The 20708-nt window shown below is 36.8% G+C and overlaps 1 protein-coding gene across 4 annotated transcripts in view; it reads right to left on the bottom strand.

The window, feature by feature from the left end:
* The window catches only part of NTNG1 (netrin G1), a 160607-nt gene that overhangs the window by 26831 nt on the left and 113068 nt on the right, over window positions 1–20708 (bottom strand). The window contains exons 6-9 of one of the 4 annotated variants that reach the window (XM_072868144.1): window positions 14692–14757; window positions 12712–12771; window positions 7459–7626; window positions 1672–1809 (exon numbers count right to left, since the gene is read on the bottom strand). The exons of the other annotated variants lie outside the window; for them this stretch is intronic. Coding sequence (XP_072724245.1) covers window positions 1672–1809; window positions 7459–7626; window positions 12712–12771; window positions 14692–14757 — 432 coding nt within the window. The remainder of the gene's footprint in view (window positions 1–1671; window positions 1810–7458; window positions 7627–12711; window positions 12772–14691; window positions 14758–20708) is intronic. 4 annotated transcript variants of the gene reach the window in all.

Below are 20708 nucleotides of genomic sequence, written 5' to 3'. Positions count from 1 at the left end.
TTCTTTTTTTTTTTTTTTTTTCCCCTGTGGTTCCTGTCACTACAATATCTCAATGCTTCGCAAATTCTAATGCTTATTTTGCCAGTACCTGGGGTAAGGTAGAGGGGTGGTGACAACCTCCTTCTACCTAAGGGGTGCAAGGCAGAGGGAGATCCTATGATTTCCAAGTGCTTTCTTTGAGATACCTAGGATCTGATTTTTCAAAATATTAATAATAGAGAACTCTGATATTTGAAACACTACTTTGCCTGCTTTCTGCTGCAACTGTAAGTGCTCAATAATTTTGTGAATCAAAACTCAAGAGCAAGCATCCAGAAAATGAGAATACAGTTAACAACCACATGTGAAAAGTATGGTTTAAATAACCTGCCAAATGTAAACAGGAGCCTTCTGGCAGAAGCTGAGAAAGTCCATTTTTCTCAGGTAACATTTAACTGTGTTGCTCATGCAGACTTCCTTTCTCTTCATGTACTAGCTTTAATGCTAATTGGTTAATTATCACAATCTTTCCTGAAATTCTTTAGTTATTGGTTTTCTTTCCAGATATATTTGGTGAATTGTCACAAGCCCAGATGTTCTGCTTCAGAGGTACTCATCACTTGGAGAGGCAGTGGTAATCTCTAGCTTTATTGTTTGGTTTTTTTGGTGGTTTATTTATTTATTTGTTTAATTTATGATATAAAATTTGCATTTGTTTTAGAGCATTTAGAGCATTTGTGTGGCAATATGGCCAATTTTATAATATTTGGCTAATTGGTGTCAGTAATTACATTATCTCTTGTATTTCTCACTCTTAAAAATCAAAAGCAAGCTGTTGTAGAAATCTCTCTAATGTGTGTGTGTAAGAATGCAGAGAGGCAGGGAGAAAAGGTGAAAGAAAAACATGAGAGGACTCTCCAGAGTTTCGGGATGTAGATGATCAAAACAGTTATAAAGAATAAATGTTAAGAATTTACTGCAAAAGAAATTTGCAATAAAAGTCTAATCCTCTATATACTGATCTGGTATTTCCACTCACTTGTTTACAAGACCTGTTAACCAGAAGAGAAGCTAAATATACAACTAAGCATTGAAACAACATCTGCTCTAGCAATATTTATGCATAATTTCAGCTCTTGTTTTTAAGAATGTTAAGTATACTCCATTTTTTTTTTTTTACCTTTAGCTTTTGTCTAATTTTTACTAATTATAATAGGTAATGAGCCAGTGTTCTGCAGTTTTATTGTCCAGGGACATAGTTTTAAGGTATGAAAGCATAGTTAAGTTACTCAAGAATTTGAAGTTTAGTACAGAAAAAAGTGAACATGCAGAGAAATCACCTTTTGTCTTTTAGTAAGAATTTTAAATTTGGAGTTAATATGCTGATGTTTTAGTATACAAAACTTATTTCACAGTTGGCAAGACATGCATATTTACATATTTCAGTGGGAGCTCCTCCAGGCATTAGCAAGAGAAAGAGAGAGGACGCTGAAAGCATATTGAAATAAATGGATGGCACAGTCAATTTACTGTCCTCATCTGGGAGTCTCCAAAAAGGTTCAGGCAGTATGGCATTCTTACAGCTCGTAGAGCGTTTTGCTCATTTTCTGCTCTTAAGTAGCTGCACGTGATAGCATACAGACGCAGAGGCAGCAAAGTTGCAGGAGAGGGGCGACTCTCAGAGTTACTTACGTTGACAGCCCAAGCTGTGCCAGATATATCCCGGCAGACATTTATCACATTTAGGCCCTGATGTTCCCTCCTTACACTCACAAAATCCTCTGTCATTACAGCGATCATGGATTGAACCAAAAGGGTTACAATAACAGTCTGCAGAAACAAGACAACACATACACACTGGATTCAGGTCTACATATGGTGATAATTCATTCAATACCAACAAAGGGTGCATTTCCAGTGCTACAGGTAAAGGAAGACTGTCTATTAAGGATATCTAGAGTAGCGAATATAACTACTACAGGTCCATGTATTTGTTGGCATATGTCATTTCAGGAAGAGACATTTTATGATGTGACGAGAAAAAGTAAACAGAAAAGATACAAAGGCAGAAGATACCATGTTCTTTGAGGATAAGTGATTGTAACAGATTCTCTTTTGGTAAGAATGTTTTTGACAATTTAGTGAACATTAGAAAAGCTTTGTATAGTATGGATATATAAATGTGCCATCAGGGTGAAATGTTTCACATTATTAAAACAGGCTTAGCTATATTACTCAATATTTTCAGAAGTGCTGAATGTCTTTACAGGGCTATATAAATGCACTTTACTTACTTTCAAGATAGTCTTCCTTTATAGTTTTGAGCAGTATAATAATTTATGTGGATATTTGCCATCAAATTGATGAGATTGTATTTATCAGTGACATTAATAAACCTTTTACATACTCCACAATGAAAAGCTTGAGGTAAGCAGTAATGTAATGCAAAACTTATCAGAACTGGCTTTACGCTGCCATTTTCATTCCTCTCACCTCCCAGTGGGCAGATGGAAAATGCAGTGAGGCTCATTCCCTGCTGTATATTTTCCACGTGTGTTCACCTAATTAAAGAATGACTAGGGTAACACATTTCCTCCCACAACACTTACTGTGTTGTTCATTCACAGCCCTTTTCTTTAACGTGATTACAATATCTGTGTTCAACTTTCTGCTAGCTGAACAAAGAAGACAAGACAGTAGCTAGCAGAGCTCATTTTTGGCACTCCTGTTCTTCAGTTTATTTACTTTTTTTTTTTTTAAATGAAGGGCTGTGTCTTATTTGTATGTAGACCCATGTAGACCCAGAGTAACTCCACTGTCAACTGAGACCACAGACAGATTTTGGCAGCATCCAATCTCTGCTGCTGTTGAAGGCAGAAGATACACAAATCAATTCCTGAATCTGGGCAACCTGCTGGGAGTCTGGCTTTATATGTCTGTGAATCAGTGCTACTTTGATGACTACCTTTGGCAGTTGTTCCCTAGCATTAGATTAAACCTCAGCGATATTGTAAATGACAAAATGGAGTTGAACTGGGAAGTAAAATATAAAAAAATCCAAAGGAAAAACTGTAACAGGAAAAAAATTACCAGGAAGACATTTGTCATCTGTTGGCTCAGTGTTTATTAACTATAAGTTACAGATGGCACTTTGAACATTTGGCATGCTGAAGAAGAATAGTTACCTTTGGCAAACAGAGTTCCACAATAATAATAGAGTCAATTAGCTAGCAACATTCATTAACGAAGTTGAAAACTGACACGCCAAAAATACTGTGCAAGGCTGAGCAGAATTATAGCACAGTGAGTGCCACTTGAAAAGCTGGCAATTCTGATGTTAATCAGATGTATGAAATGTTTATGTAAACAGGCATAGAACTGAGATACATATTGAATGCAGGAAGTAAAATTTTCTTGAAGAGTGTTTATAGAAAACCTTGAAAGACAAAAAGCTTGGAATTACATTAGAAACAGAAGGCCCGATTCTCATACATTAAAAATAGCTTAGTTGGACATAATGGAGTTACAGTGATTAAAACAAGTGTTTGTGAAAGAAACCTATGGCCTATGATATTGAATGTTTATAGACACATAATGTTATATTTTCCAGAGAACAAGAACCTGACCCTGAATCAGTGAAAGCTTTCCTACTGAACTCTATCATACAAACATGTAGAAGTACCAGGCCCATATTGTGCTGTTTAAGGGAAAGTAGGTAGTGGAAACAAAACTTTAAGCCAGGCCCTTTTACAAAAGTAGTAGATCAAATCAGAACACCACACAGACCCAGTAACCTTTAGTAACTGAATCTAGCCTCCATCTTTCCGACTACACAACTGATACCATAGAGAGAGAGATATATATAACCTGCAGAGGTCCACCGAACATCCCAGCTCGTTGTCCAACACAATATCACAGGCTGTGGAACACTTCCCAAGACCTGCCAAATACTTAAGACATTAAAAAGCTCAAAAGCCACAATTCCAGTGTGCCACAGGGAGGCAGTCAGTATCTCCAACGCCCTTACAACAGGGCATTAAATAACATTAAACTAACATTCCCAGATCATCCTAATAAGCAGACCACACCCCAGGTTCCAGGGTGGGGAAAAAAACCCTGCAGATCTGAACTGGGAAGGAATTTTCCTCCCAACCTCCATCTGGTGACTGAAGGATGGGAAGATGACAGTGGTAGTTATCTGTTCACTGAGATTCACTACATCAATGTGATGCTGCCAACAAAACATAATGAAAAAAAGTAAAAAAGAAGGTTGGGAAAATGGGCTGAAGCTTGCAGGCTTGCTGCTTATCAGTCTGGGTTGACAGTGGCTACAGGACAGCCCTCAGGGTTCACTTAGCCATATACCATTAGGGTTTCTAAAGGTCTCACAGGTGTTAACTGAAGCTAAAGCCTAAGTGACTGCAAGGTTGGCTTTCTATAGGTGTGACAATAATTACCATTTCAGTATTTATGTTGTAAGGCAAAGGAAATATTTTATTACTCTGGGTCTACCTGGTGGTTTCCATGCTATCCATGCTTGCCAGTGTGTGTATTCACTGAAATAAAGAGTTATTAGGACTTTATGAAGACCTTGTAGAAATAAAAAGCTCTTCAAGTTGTTAAATTCTTTTTCACTGTAAGCACGTCAAGTGAATGATTTTTAACTTTAAAATACCTTAATTTATTTAGAAACTGCAGTTGCCCATATGAGGTAATTTTGCAGTTAACTGACAAATCCACAAATTTTTGATATTTCATTTTAGGAAATAAAATGTATTTTGCTTCTAAAGAAGTTAAGGGCATAATGAAATTAGATTTAAGCCCACTGTATAATGCGGTGCATTTAGTTCACTGGTAAAAACCTTCTCAGTATTTTGATCCTTTGTAACTTGTCAGTTTTAAAAATGAAACATTTTACATTTTCTCCATTTAGTTAGCATCGGCTAAGATTCACAGATTTGTTAGCCATGTACTTACCATATATATTTATGAAAACTATAGTTTTCATAAAGTAGTTTTGATAATCAGAGCCAAAGCCCTGTTAGCTGCCATTAAACTAGCTTATCCAAACATTTTTTACTTTTCTACATGTATGGCTGAAGAGGAAAGAATTAGCTTGGAAAAATGAGACTTTCATCCGGGAATAAGACTTGCACATGTCACTGGAAATCTGCGTATTAAAATGTTCATGCCAACATTCCACTCATACTTAAAACCCAAAACACTGCTTTTAAACTCAGAGAAAAGAGAAATGAGCGTTTCCAATAGAGCAAGACTCTTTGTGCTTGACCTAGAAGGATGGTGAACCCATCAGCTCTCTCAGAGGTGAAAAAACTCTACACTTTGAAGGATTAAATCTTAGGAGCCCCAATTCCTGAGCACTTTAAGCACAAACTTCTCTGTTTTTTGAAAAGTGCTTAGGTATCTCCTTCACTTCACTGACTAAACAAGAAGTAGTATGAAAGTCTTCTTAAGCTGGCAAATCAGCTAGGATACATACATTTTGTATGCAGTATGATCACTATGATCCTGAAAACTGTCTTAGTCCAACAAGAATATTACTTATTTGAAACAAATTACCTAATATGTAGCGAACCAGGGTTTGATCCTATAGTCATCTCCTATAGGTTTGATCCTATAGTCATCCATATAGTACAATTCTCATGGGCGCCCAAGAGAATTCTGTTTGCATTAAGGTGGGAAAGTCAGTAAAATGCATCACATTGCCTTCTTTCTTTTTTTTTTTTTAATCTTTTTTTTAAGACTCTTGTTAAATGAAAGGTTTTTAAATTTTATTTCTGCAGAGAGCCTGGGCAATTTCGAAGTGCACAGTTGTTTTACTAAGACATTCTAAATACATCACTTGCACATTAATTTAAAATTTACTTATTTTTGACTCCTGGTTTATTAACTTACTTGTCTTACGTAGCTACAGCTGCTGTCTTAGCATTTCAGTGTACATGGGAAACAATTTACTGAATGAGCTGATGAAAAATCCCAAACAGAGTAATTTAGTGTCATATTCATTAGGCCTATTTAGGCAGCTGAAATTATACAGCCCCGATGTCATACCAATGATGTCCATCTTCTACATCAAACAAATATGAGGGACAGTGGGTTTTTTCCAAGAACATTTGATTGGGTTAATCTCCTCAGCACAGTCATACAAAATCATGACTTGCCTACTAAAGTTCTTATTAGCTCAGACTAATTAATGTCAAAGGAGATCATGCATTTTCTGAATGTGTTGCCAAGCAAAGTTAAAAGAAGGACACGTGAAATGCAGTGCATGGATGGATCTGGGTGTTTATCACGAACTAAAGTGTAAATCTGTCAAGCTGCAGACTGAAACAAATAATAGCAACCTAAATAGTTTCTGGCTTGAATCTCAGCAATGGATTATAAAGAATATTAAAATATAATTCATACACCCATAGTCTATTTTGGCATGAGAAAAATCTTATAACTACTCTTTCTTTTTGCTTCCTGGAAAATGGAAAGAAAAAAATATCACAATGAAAATCCAGAACAGGTTCTACCGATACTTATGTCTATAAGAAACATTATATAATAAATTCTCCACCTCTCCAGTGCCTTTTGTGGCTGTTAACTACTGGCCATTGTATCAGGCTTCCTTTATTGACTACGTTCAGTCTTCACCTAAATTGTCCTAACTTTTTCTATACACTGTCTGTGGTGACATGAGAACACTGCATATTCTTCTAGTGTGAGAAAGATCTTACATTTTTTCCTAATATGCTTTTTTTATTATGTTCTGACATTTTCTTTAATTCTGCATTTTGCATACTTATAGCAGATGCTAGGTCTAAAGCACTGTTTTCACCTAGGAATCCCTTTTCTAAATTGGTATCATGTCAAACTGATTTGCTCCTAACCACTAATTCTGCTCCTAACCACATGGGCATAATTTCAGTTTCTCCTCTAAGGAGAGGGGAGGTAGCACTGCATTTACAGCCCTGTGCCTGGGAGCAGAATTAGCTGCAACATGTTTTTATGAAATTTAAGTGAATAAAAGGGGTTAATAAGCACCACTCCCCATGCCCTGTTGTTGCAGCTGGCAACTTTTGTAGGTCTCCAGGCAAGTATTCAAGAGTCTGTACTAATAATTCCCGAAGTTAGACTGGGAACAGGTATTTATGACTCAACCCTTCAGTTTTCACATGCACAACTCCAGTGTGGCTCCCTCCTGCAGGAGGACAGAACAATCAGTTTCTCAGGGGCTTCCTGGGAAAGTCTTCCCAGGACCCTTGCCCAGGGAGTTCATCGTCATATACAGATTCAAAATACCTCCTTGGGGCTACAGAGGCAACGGAAATGAGGTGAAAAGTCTACACAGATGTTCTTATCCATTGAAAAAGCTCATTCTGGCTCAACTGGCAAGTAAGCAGCAGTGGTCCCTAGCAGCTGCCAGTAGCTGAAAAGGCACAGAAGAAAAGCCGCAGTTACCCCGGGACTGACCTATGCACACATTTTCATCGTCCAGCTCTGCAGAAGCATTTCTGAAGTAGCCCAGCCTGCATAACTCACAGTGCTGACCTCTAGTGTTGTGCTTACAGCTCACGCAAATGACCGTATTGAGCAGCTCGATGTAACTGCACCGGTTGGAGTGCCCGAAGCATTCACAGTCTTTCAAGGAAGAACAGAAATGTATACAGAATGTATACAGCAGCAGAGTAATAGCACATTACATGCTTAGTAAAAATGAACCATGAATAGAAGTATGAATGAATGGCACATACATGTTAATCAATGTAACATGGACAACAGCAGATGTTTATCTGCAATGAAAGTGACGTTTGTTTCAGGCAGGTTAGCGTGACCCGACGACCATGGCATGACGTCGAAGGTTGGCTGTTGTTGGCAGACCTGATGGAACTGAAGCATTTGCAGTTGTAAACCTTTCAGGGGTACTGGAGGCTCAGTTTCCGCTGATAGAAATGCACACCTTTTTGCACATTTGAGATGAGTAAAAACCAAGACATGGGAAAAACTTCCTCATATTAAAAATATTAAATACAGTGGACAAAATTGTCAAACTTCATCATGCTTAAATCCACAACTGTAAGTAAAATAAAAGCTTTGTTCTGACATAAATGGTGAGTATTCAAAAATACTGCTGAACTCGGGGTACTGTAACTGGTAAGCACCTTGGGAACCAGACTGTTTTATTCCAAGACCAAACAAATCTCTAGTTTGACAATTTTGGCCAGCACCTCCTAAAGCAATTAACAGAGAAGAAAAGGAAAGAAGAGAGGTGTTACTTAAGAGCTACTTCTACTGTACTTCTGAGGTAAGCATTAACCCATTTTTATATTCTGAGATAAACAGGAACTGGGCCAGAAAAGATGATGAAAATTCTGAAATGTGTACTGAATAGAAAGCATGCTTACTGCAGCCATCTGAAATGCAGCTGGCATGACAGCCGCTTTTTAAAACCCCCTTCATTAAACATAGGATGCTAGTGCCTTTTAGTCTTTAATCACAAGCAATGCTTGGTTTTATGCAGAAAGAAGTAGAAATTAGAAAAGTATCAATATCATTATAGCAGGCACAGCTACGCTTTGTGTAGAAAGCTTGTGTAAATCTGATCACTCAACTCTGAGGTTATTAGGATGATCAGAGAAGTAAAGAGCCTACTTAAAAAGTGAAGACTAGGATAATTTGGCTTGTTTAGTCCAGGAAACTGAAGACAGGGGATATCGCTGGGCTATAAATACATCAAGGAGATAGCCCTCTGCCATCCCAAGTGAGTATCTGCGCTAATGGACAACACTGGCACAAGAACAAATGGGTGTTAACTAGCCATTGAGAAATTTCAACTGGAAATCAGGAGACAGTATCTAGCCAGTAGGGCACTGAGGTTCTCGACCACTCTTCCAATTTGTAGCAAAAACACTGATGCTTTAGCGATATAGTTTATTAACTGGTGAAAGAGATTATGGTATGTTTCCTGCTAGTAATGGAGTACTGGATGCGGTGACTTGGAAGGGCTTCAAGGTCTTGAAGTTAACTTAGCCTGTAATTAGATAAAGCTGCAGCAGAGGGTGTAAAATGTTCCCATTCATGACAGGAGCCAAGTCCCCTGTGCTGCCTTTCCTATGGTACGCTGCTGACCGTGCTAGGGCACCTAATGAGCCCACCGATTGTTGGCATAGGGTGTCAGATACAAGATTTGTGCCTGTCCGTATTTTTCTAAAGAAGGAGCAATACTGGCACATGTTTATGAGTATGTTATGCACACCTAATACGTATCTATTTCTTTGGCTGTTGTCTGATGTAGTGGACTGTAAACAGATAGCATCTTTTCTTATACTGTACAATGCTTAGCACAACGTATGTTTCAATGTTGAGAGCTGCCTTTCTGCTGCCAGGAAATATTAATTCAATTTACATATACACATTTAGTTAACATATATGCATTCTTGTTCTCTTCAGTGTTATACTGCTAAACCAATGTTTTGTGGTTCATGCCAATCTGATAATTTTGATGCCTATAACTGCTGGAGTACAGTAAAACATTTGGTGTATCAGTCTCAGTATGTCACCACTTGACATAATTGAGGGGGGAGGAAAAGTGTTAATGATTCTGCATCTCAGCCAGCCATCCAGCAGCATTTCTCCCCTAGTATATCCATCTCGCTTGACTAAAAACCGCCTGTGTGGGGCAGAGGCAACAGATCTAAAAGTGGAAACTAGCACTAGCAAACAGGAGTCACAGGGAAAATTGTTATGATTGTTTTTATGTGTTTTATTTTTAAAAGAAGAAAGACTGGTTAGTGATAAGCAATCTCGTCCTTCTGAATCTCAGATTCAGAAGCAATGCTGCCTCAGTCTCTCTGTCTGACAAAGGACCTGTCTTCTGCTACCATTAGACAATTGGTTTTGGTGAGATGATACTTTACTGGCATGTTTGTCAGACTTGTGGTTAACATAACGATACTGCAGGTGAATTTAGAGGAAATAATTTACCTTGTTTTTTGCATCAGTAACAGGCAGCAGAATACTACATGATTATGTTTCAGAAATATGCGGACTATAAAGAAGTGCCAGTAAATCAGACTGTGCTACATCATCTTTTGTGTTTAAAGTAGCAGAAAGAAATTGAGAATATTCTGTGAATGAAGGACTGCACTACTTCCACTCTGAAATTGTGATATGATCTTCAAAAATATTACTACTACACATAATTAGCCATTACAAAAGCACAGGAAACAAAGCTGCACATAAAGTAGTTCACTCTGTATAAGGCTTGCTCCAAGTTATGATTTGGACTGAAGAAACATCTAATAATTACAAAGGACTTAGTTCAATGTACACACATGCTCCTAAATATATGCAGAAGGAATACTCAAGTTCAGATGTGGCTCATCAACATTAAAGGTAAACAATGAGACCAATTCTTGTACTTGTTTGCATTCCTGTGGGTACGCTCTTTTGTAACAACTGTGCTGTGTGAAAGAAAGCCTTTGTCTTAAAGTTAACTTATACTAATATATAGGAAAGCTCTAGGAATCTTGATCATCAGACTGGTAAATGCTACATGGTATAGGAAAAAACCGAGTTAACTCAAAACCAGTCTAACATCTGATAAAATAATAGCAATGGCACAAAGGAAAAAAAAAAAGGCATAGCAAGTAATGATTAAATCAACTTTTTGCTAATTTTTGCCCTCCCCCCCGGGCTAGTGCAAGAATATGAACTTATTTTGCTTACTGCTGTTGCCCTGGTCAGTGAATCATTTTTACATCCCTCTATGTTTATAAAAAAAGCTATATAAAGGGTCCTTATGTGATTGAAATGGAATTATTTTCTCCACTGGCTACATGAGGTGCTACCCTAAATCAGTCAAACATAACATGTAGAATTACATTCAGCATCATGCCAGCTGGGAAGCTAACACCTGTCAATGCTGTACGGCCTTTCTAGCTTATGTGGTTCACCTTAACCAGCACCAAGACCAGAAAGCAGCCTGCTTATTAGACTTGTCAGAAGCACAGCTTAAGGTTTTTAGGCACCTGTCTCTGGCTAGCAGCCCAACCACTGTCATGCACTGGCAAAGCCATGCAATCACTGAAAGAGATGGGGGAAAGTATCAAAATCAGGCTGCAAATGGTTTACCATCAAGGAAATGACATGAGCTTACAGTGCTAGGAAATGCTGCTTTCAGTTCTGAGTACCACGTGTCAGAAAAGACACAGATAAACTGGAGACAGTTTAAAGCTGAATAACAACGAGGAGTAAATGGTTTGGGAAATAAAACCTCAGAGAAGAGGTAAAGATAGCTAGATAGGTTTAATGTGAAGGAAAAAGGGAGAAGAGATAGCCATGTTAGGTTTGATAACTGTCTTTGGATGATTCAGGAATTGTCAAATCCCTTGCCAACTCACAGAAGGATTGACTGTATGAGCCTTTAAAGACTGTTTCCAACATGATAGCATGACAGAATTACCCACGGAAGGAGGCTCATAAAGAGGCTGATCATTTAATTGCTTTGTTTCTATAAATTGAATACTTTTTTCCCCCATTATAATGCTATGCATTTACACCTTTGAGATGACACAGTACTGTGCTGTGGGGACAAGGTTCAGCTGAAGCTTCAGCTGCAGCCAATAAAACATGAAACATCAGCACATGAAACAATGGTAACCACATGGAAGGGAAGCATCATTTTTAAACTAAGACAGGTAATGCATGAGACAGCTGTCAGTGTCATTTTCTAATTAAAAGCACAAAGCATTTCAAGAAAAGTGCATTCAGAAATCATTAAAATATTTTTTCTTTTTCATTTTCCAGTACCTCTGTGTTCCTCCTCCATACACTAACAAAAGGCAAACGAAAGAGATTTCGTTGTAACCTTAGAAATGACCTGCTTCATAACAAACAGTACGGCTCGGTATCATGATCTCATCAAATGGGTCAAACTAAGTTCAAACATTTGTTAATATCCCTATTCCTTGTTAATATGTATGAATAATGGGATAGTCACAATAGCTACAGAAAGACAAAACATCTTTATACATACTCTTTACAGATAAATTGATGAGGAAGAACACTGAGAAGATCTCAGGGTTCAGACTGTGAATGACAGATATGCAAATGAACAGGTTGCCTGTAAGTCGGAGCGAATGTTGGCATCCTTCATTATGCCCGTATAATTCCATTATTTTGATAAAACACTGAAACATCAGTTCAAAATGTAATGCCTACATTCTGAATTTGCACACTTACAATAAAATGAAGATGTAAGGCACACTTACAATGCATTAAAAGACATGACTCTGCATTACACTCCATGGCATTTACAGATACTTCTTGAGGATATGGACAATGATGTTTAATGTATTGTTTGCCCTCAACTAATCTGCTTATGTATCCTCTTCTACAATTTACGCATATCAGTGAGGAAAACAAGACTCTAGCAAACATTGGCTTTCTAGGCAACAATCTGAACGGTCATATTCATACATTTTACTCCTTTAAAAACAAATGCCATGTCACTTCATATGCCAGCAGCAACTGTCTAAGCAGCATATTTATTATTTTCTTTGTATGGCTTATGTTTATGTGACTTAATGCTTCTGTTATTGTCAATGAAGATGCCTCACCAGTAAGCTGATGGGTACACTTCACAGATATTCCAGATTCATACAGTGCGATGTTTTCACAACACAGAGCACTATGGAATCACTGTATGAATCCAAGAATTCCTACCTCTCTTGTGGTTTGCAACTTGAACAGAAGAAACAGTTGACATAGCTAATTTGGGAGCAACTGGATAGGTAATAAAATGAACAGTAAATTAGAAAAGGTATCATATAGGAACAAATCAAAAGATTAAAAGAAACTTCTTTATTTTCTAACTTTTAAATTAACTTTAACTTAATGGTTATTGTTTTGTAAGGAAAGGGTGAAAGTTAGAGAAAATGAGTTATATACTATCAACTATTAAATCATTTGAGCTGTAATATCCAAGATAAAGAAAGGGAATGTAATTCACATCTACACACTTTGGCAGTTTTGTGTTAGAGGTTATTTGATGGTTTCTCCCAATCCGTGACCAATGACTATATGGTAACCAGAGTGATCTGCAAAAGTTTTATTAAATTTACATGCATATTTATTCTGGCCTAATAGCATAAACAAAGAAAACACAACATTATTAGGTATAGGCAGATTTCTGTAATTATTCTCTTAATACACTATCCATGACTGAATTATTTAATCTACAATAAATGTTAAACACTGTAACAGTATGCTGCAAACACATAATCTGAATAGAAATGCTTTTAAGTTTTTGTGTTTTGTGCTCCCTAACGAAATGTCAAAACTGAATTTACTAAAACTCTTATTTTTGGGGAAGAAACACTGAATAATTTTGTGCTGTTCAAGATGTATTTTGCAATGAAGTTAAGTCTTAGATCACAAGCAGTATAATTAAGCTATGAAATCCATTAGAAATGCTAAGTATCATTTCACTGGGAATGTTTTGATTTAAAATTCCTGTGAATAATGTAGGCTAATCCTTACAGAGAGCAGAGGAGCAGAGATCAATCTGGGTTTTTTTGTTTATTTAAGGAACACATGCAAAAGCTTGGAAAATACAACGCAGGCTAAATTACGTTATTGGAATGCTAAGTATAACTTCATCAGGGACATTTAATTTAAAATATATGTGAATAATGCAAACTAAAGTACATTGCTAATCCTTACAGAAAGCACAGATCAATTAGTATTTTCTATTTTGTTGGGCACATAGAAACTCACACATATAACATGGTAGATTTTATACATATGTGCATATGTTTTGATTTGGTCATTGTGATTAATGGATTTAACTACAGCCCTTCCAATGTAATTCCCCAACAGATTCCCAATACATCTTGCTCGGTTTAGTAGCTATTTTCTAGATCACCTTTCAATTAATTTTATTCTCCACCTGTATGTGTTATAGCACAAAAAGGACACCCTTTGAACAGTCAAAGCAAGCCACAGGCCAGATTTCTGCAGGGATTTTTTTTGGGAGCAAAGGGCAGTAAATAAGAAGAACAAAAGGATTTTATTTTTTAAAATGAACGATCATTCTGAAATGTGAAGTATAGCTGAACACAACTTCAAATAACAAAGAATCTTACTTTTATTAGTCAACTTAAAAAGTTGTTCTGTCTCTTTCAGTGCTAATCATCATGCCACAGTCTGTGAGTAATGTTTTGGGTGGCACTCAAATTGCAGAAAACTACGAGTCTATCCTGCAGAGAACTTGCTTGTATTGTGGATGGCACGCAAGCTGAGGATGCCTCTCAGCTCACTTAGGAGAACAAAGTGGAAACAAGACATTAAAAATGGGTTTGATGTAGACAATGACAATTTGTCTCGCTCAAGAATCTTGAAACTTACTCAAAATGTAGACTGCTGTCTAAACAAGTCCAACATTGTCTAGGGCTTTCTGCATATCAGTACTTATAACCTGTGTGTCTAATTTTCCAGACTTTTTGCAGTGATGATGTGCATATCTGAGTACTGGAAGACTTTTCAGGTAAGGTTTGTTTTATGGTTATTTTCTCACAGAATAACATTATTTATCACCGGAAGAAAAATTAGTTGGATTATCATTTTGCTGCTTTTGCCATCATGTGGGACTCCTTGAAAGCAATTTCAGTAATTTTAGACCAGTAGGAATTTACAGCATCCTACCTTGGTTTGGTTTAGAAACCTCAAGGGAAGAAATATTCGGCCATATCCTATCAAACTTTGGAGGATCTGCATGCATCAGGAAAAATCAGGTTTTGTTATTTACATCTGTGATATTGTTCTAAACAGGCAAGCATATGGACAAAGACATAGATTACAAACATCCATTACTGGACTAGTCTAGGTTGCACTTGAACAGTACATGACTCCACAGTGAACAAGAAAACAAGCAATTGATGATTCCCAAAACACCAAATGGACATAAAATACTGTGCATAACAATTTATCTTCCGTGGTTTAAAATATAATTTTTCTTGATGAGGAAATATCCTAGACCAATATATGTGATTCTAACACCAGGAACAAAACAGGAACATATTCTTTTAAGTTTGCTCTGTAGAGATAAAATGACAATATCAGACAAATACGGATTTCTTACCAAAGACACATATCTTACCGTAACATCCTGGTTTAGGGCCTTTTGAGTGAATTATATTTCTGTTATCAGAAGAAATGTATTTACCAGTAGAGTGGACCTTTTCTTTTGCTCTCACAGTTTTGTGTGTTGTATCTATTTCCTATCACCTCTACTGATATATTTTACAGCTTGATTTTTTTTGTAAGAACATTAAATGTCTACATTTCTTAAAGGCCCTACATAATGTGTTACCTACATGTAGAAGCATTTTGTCTCTCAGCGAAAGAATTAGCTATGTCTCTTTAGAGCTTCATCTCCTTTGGTCAATGTGCTTTGGGGCTGGGGTAGTGGGGAGAGATAATCCTTAGCAGAATGGTGCTCGGTGTTGGAGCTGAGAGTAAGTAAAGGGGATGGGGTTGCGGGAGGAGGAAAGAAAGCTTTTCTTTGGGCTCTGATCTGGGAAATGGTATTTATACTCTCCTTCTTTTTCTGGTATAAACTTTCCTCTCTTTTCATCCGTCTGGGTTTGAACATCAGATTTGGACCACATTTTTATCATCTTCTGTGAGTACTGCAGTGGTTGTGCCCTTTCTGAGCTGAACAGAATTTTCCTTAATGGGCACATCAGCCTACATAGTGGCGATATCAGTGGGGAGAGAGCTATTTCTTCATTTCTACCTACAAGGAACTCAGTTGGGTAGTGAGTAGATTGCAGTTGTCACAACCTGGTTGTCATTAAAGGTCTAGGCTTATAGGTCTTTTGGAAGAAGGTGTGTTATGTCCACCTTAGCAGAAGACCTGCAGGGATGCTATGACAAAAAGACTGGGGCTTCAAACACCTGATGTGGAAGGAGGACATGATTTTTTTTTCCATAGTATCTTCTGACCCATTTGTCAAGGGTGAAGAGAAATTGGCTGGGTGGGGATGGCTGTCCCAAAAGTCCTACACAGAGAACAGTTCAAAGAAAGGATAATGACCTGCACTGTGCCATTTACTGTTAGGTAATCTTCTGCAATTGAATCAGTCAAGTTGTGATATAATCACATCATTACATCATATTCTTGCATTTTTGTACTTTCTCCTTATCAATCAAGAACATGGAATAAAGAAAAACTGAGTCAGTTTGGTAGATTCTCAAACAGTCTATGTATTGATCAAAAATCACCTGCCTCTACTGGTCAGATCCACCAATTCACACACATAGGAAGTGCAAACACAAGAGTCAGAGTGTATGACAAAAGGTATCTAAAAGCCATACTTACTGAGGTGGCATGATAACCCTAGCGCACTGAAAGACTGTAATTCCATGCACCTGAGACACCACCTTCCTCCTCGTCCTGAAACACTGACTGACTGATTATTTTAAAGAAGTTTCAAGCATACACAGACAAATTACTCACACAGTTAATTCACTGTTAAAGTTTTGGTAGTTTTAGGAACACTTAGGCTTGACCTAAAGATTTTAAAGGGACTGGACATTAGAGAATACATATAAAAATCAAGAGCTAAAAAAGGAAAAGCAATCTGTATTGACTACATTGTCCTGCTGTTCCCTGAGCCTTCTTCTCTTTTAGCCATTGTGCAACATCAGGGTTGTTGCAGAAAACCTGTAACATTTCAAACCGGAGCTTCCAATATCCTGCTTCTGTTGTCGAATACTGTGTAGCACACCTACTCCAAAAATTCACATGCATAATGGTCTTCAACTGAAATGGCATAGGTATTACCAGAAGTAATAGTGTCAAAGCTTTGTAATGCCTTAGGACTAACCCTCTGGAATATCCGTCATTTAATAAACTGTAAGGCCTATATAGGAAATCAGATATTTTATATAATCTGATTCATATAATCAATAATATTTCATATATAATCTTATTCTGATGATGATTTCTCCTATGACGATGATGATCTCTTGTCTTGTCCAAATAAAATCATTACTTGTATGACAGAAAAATCAGTGTTACATATTTCTTAGTAATCCTATAAATACTATAGAACTGTGCTCATTTTATCAAACTTAACTTAAAACGGAAGTTGTGACTTACTGCAAAATAATTAAAAATTCCCTGACCCTTTAAGTTACATTACGTGGAGCTGAGTTTCTTAATGCACATCCAAAACAATAAAGAGCATATTTACAGTGCCTGAAGATTACCAATTAAGTATTATTACTAGTGATTATTACTAGTTATTAGTGATAATTATAAACATCTTAGAAGGGACTTCTGGAGGTCATTTGTTCTACCCTTTGCTCATAGCAGGGTCAACTTCAAAGTTAGATGAGGTTGTTCAGGGTCATATCCAGCTGAGACCCACAGCTGTCTTCAGTGTCTCTGAGCTGCTTAGAAACGTGATTAATGGTCCTGGGGACATAATGCTTCTATTATGTGCCTTTTTTTTTTTAATCTTTGGTAAAGATAATTTTTTTTTCTTATATCCTTCATGGACTTCATGGAATATATTATGACCAAGATTACAGGTTTCTTGATAAAGGCCTTTCTACTTATCTTTGAAATTTTCTGTTGGTTGGGTTTTTTGGTTTTTTTTTAATGGAGACAACTTTAAATGCTTTATCTAAAAAGGTACGTGAGCCGCCCAAGTCAAAGAATGTTGACTGTCATTCCCACAAGTATATTGGAGCAGATGAGTCATCCTTTGAACAGGCACTGGAAAGATTCATTTAGCAGCTAGTTAATCTTTTATAGCAACTTGTGAAATATTTCTGGTCCTCAGTGATTACCACTAAGGGTTTTATTTATAGAGAAGTTGACTAGATAAACCAAGCTTTTCCTGAACAGTTCCATGTATGGACACTGTATTCTGTAACTAAAGTCATTATTTGCCAGAATAATTAATTAATTTTGGTGTAGGTATTCTAGAAGATACATAAATCTACTGTGATATATTCTATGACAGTTATTCTGGGCAAACAAGGCTACAGAATCGTGAAAAAGAGTTTCTAAAAGTACATTGTAGTGTTGTTATTTAAAAGTGAAGCTATTGTAGGCACCTTTAAGAGTAGAGGTATGTGAGCTATATGACTGAGCAGAAAATCAGATATGATGTTTTATATTTGCATTGGAAATTTTTGCACTTTTAGTTACTATTGTTCCAAAGCCAATTATATGCCAAAAATAACTATTGGGAAAAAAATCTTACTTTCATCAAGTAAGGAGAAACTGATTGCATGATATTTATTAGGCGTATGATCATTTCCTTTTTTTTTTTCTCCCAATCCTTTTTTTGGATATACAGTATTGGAATTAGCTATGATCTTAAACGAAGAAAATCTGTCTCAAATATTCACTGGAACTGCAGGCTGTACCATGGGCTACATCCTGGTTTCAGATTGGGGAAATAATGGAAATGAACGCGTAGTTTCAGCCTGCTTCCAACCAGACAGCTGCACATGAAAAAAACCTGTCGTGATGTTGGCAGAAATTAATCAGCACTTTGTTGCTTTCTCACTCCAACAAAGTACTGAGCTGGCAGTAAAATTAAAATGTATTCCCACTGAGAGGGGCTATCCTTCCTCAGGGATGAAGAGCGCAGGTGATGGAGCGTATGAAGACTACGTTGCTGCCTGGGCATCTGCGCTCTATGGCAGACTAGCGTATTTTCATCTCCTAAACTGTTTCTACTGACCCGGTCCACAAACAATGCATTTGCTGAAAATTACTAATAATAAATCAGTAAGTCTTAAATAATGCTCACTCTAATGGCAGACAGGGAGCACTTGTGTTGACAGCTATCATTACTTATTTAATTTATAATAACAATAAGGAACCCTAGTGAGAGACTCTGTTTAAGATGTTTTTTAACTTTCCTTCAAGTTCTGTTTAAAACACAAAAAAGCATTAAAAAAATTGTCAGTGTAAGTTTAACGATTCTAGTTGAACTCCATGTTTCTAGTCATAGAAAACTGGCTTTGCCACTGCCTGTTTTAAACCATGAGTAGTTGAGAGTAAATATCTATTCTAAAATACAGATGTCTGCTGAGCACAGTGGAGTTATATGTATGACAGTGGGTTTAGTTGTTAATATCAGACAAAAAATTAGGAATAATAAAAAATAATGCTCACTGAAATCAATGGCAGATTTAGTAACTACTGGAATAATTGGGTGTGTTTATATCAGATCATATTCCATCACTTATTGCAAAGATCATGCTATCATTATACCAGCATTTCTATCTCATTAGGTCAGTTTGAGGTCATGATAACCTACTGCACATAAAATTTGCCTTTCAGCACTTTCATACCACTGCAAAATCTAACTCAACAAAAGGGAAGAAATGCTGAAAGAGTTTTTTAGAAAAAATCACCCCTTTATTGTATTAAATTAAAAAAAAATACTTGGCCAATGTTAGGCAATCTTTTTTGGAGCAATGTAGGAAGTTTCATACCTGTTCCTTTGAAGAAAGGAGAATTCTGCATAAATGTGAAGATGTGGTTGTTTTATGGCAGCTCCTCAGCCATAACAGCTTTTATAACTGTTGGAAGAATTTAAATGCAATTAGTCCTTTACGTGTCCACTTGTTGTTTTAGAGTAAAAGTAAGTGATCTTTTCAGAGGCTTTTAAAAAAAAATCCAATGATCCAGCTCTGGAAACTTTTAGCTATCACAAAAAAGTCCCCTGATTTGAACAAATGTGTTGGCTAATTCTCAAACTAATGAGGTCTGAGGGAGTATTCTTCAATTGTAAGTATTTCCACTAAAACATTTGCAAAAGTGCACGATGAATTCAAGTATTTTTGGAAGGAAATATTTAGGTACTTTCTCATGACAAAAAAAAGTAAATTATTCTGTTGATAGTTTGCGGGGGTTGTTCCTTTTTATTTTGATTGATTCTGCTTTTTCCTACAAAGATGCTGAAATTGGCTGGTCGACTAGGATTATTGTACAGTAATTCACAACTGATGAAGAACAGTAAATCAAGATCTTTTTTAAAAATCAGAATGCTGATTTGGAAACCTCATTCTTCCCTTATGCTCCATGAAATAAACTGATTACATGTCTAAGGGACAGAAAGAAAAAGAGGAGAGGGTAAAATATAGAAGTACATTTTTTTCCTAGCATTTTCTCCCCAAGCTTTATAGATAATTAGATTTTTAAATATCTTCGTGGATCATGTCTGCTCTCTATAAACTTCCCTGAGTAACTGTAGCTAAACTTGCATATTGCAAGTGCAACGTGTTTTGCACGGGTACCGTGGTACCTACTGAAATGTTGATACCTTATTTTCTATAGTGTCCTATCACTTGATTGTTTATTAATGGCTAAACCAAAGATAACTGTGAACTAAGTAACTTCCCGTATATTACAGCAAATAAAAAAAAAAAACACTGAAAAGGCAATTTGACTGATACACTGTTTTTAACTAACCCAAAACGATGAAGGTAAACTGGGATGAAGAATGAGAAACAATACGCAACTGTAAGTGGCCATGTCTACTAGACTGGTGAGAATGGCTCTTCTTATCTGTTAAATTGGTGGATCTGGCAAAACAAAAGCTGAAACAAAGGCTGACCCAAATCCCACCCCAACAACCTGCCAGTGCTCCCTGGAGCAGCGTTGGTAGTTGCTGACCCTGCGCGAGAAA

This window comes from Ciconia boyciana, chromosome 7, assembly GCF_034638445.1.
Source record: "Ciconia boyciana chromosome 7, ASM3463844v1, whole genome shotgun sequence".
In the NCBI taxonomy this organism is placed as follows: domain Eukaryota; kingdom Metazoa; phylum Chordata; class Aves; order Ciconiiformes; family Ciconiidae; genus Ciconia; species Ciconia boyciana.
The sequence above is the reverse complement of the archived record's forward strand: the minus strand, read 5'-3'. Positions and strand labels throughout refer to the sequence as shown.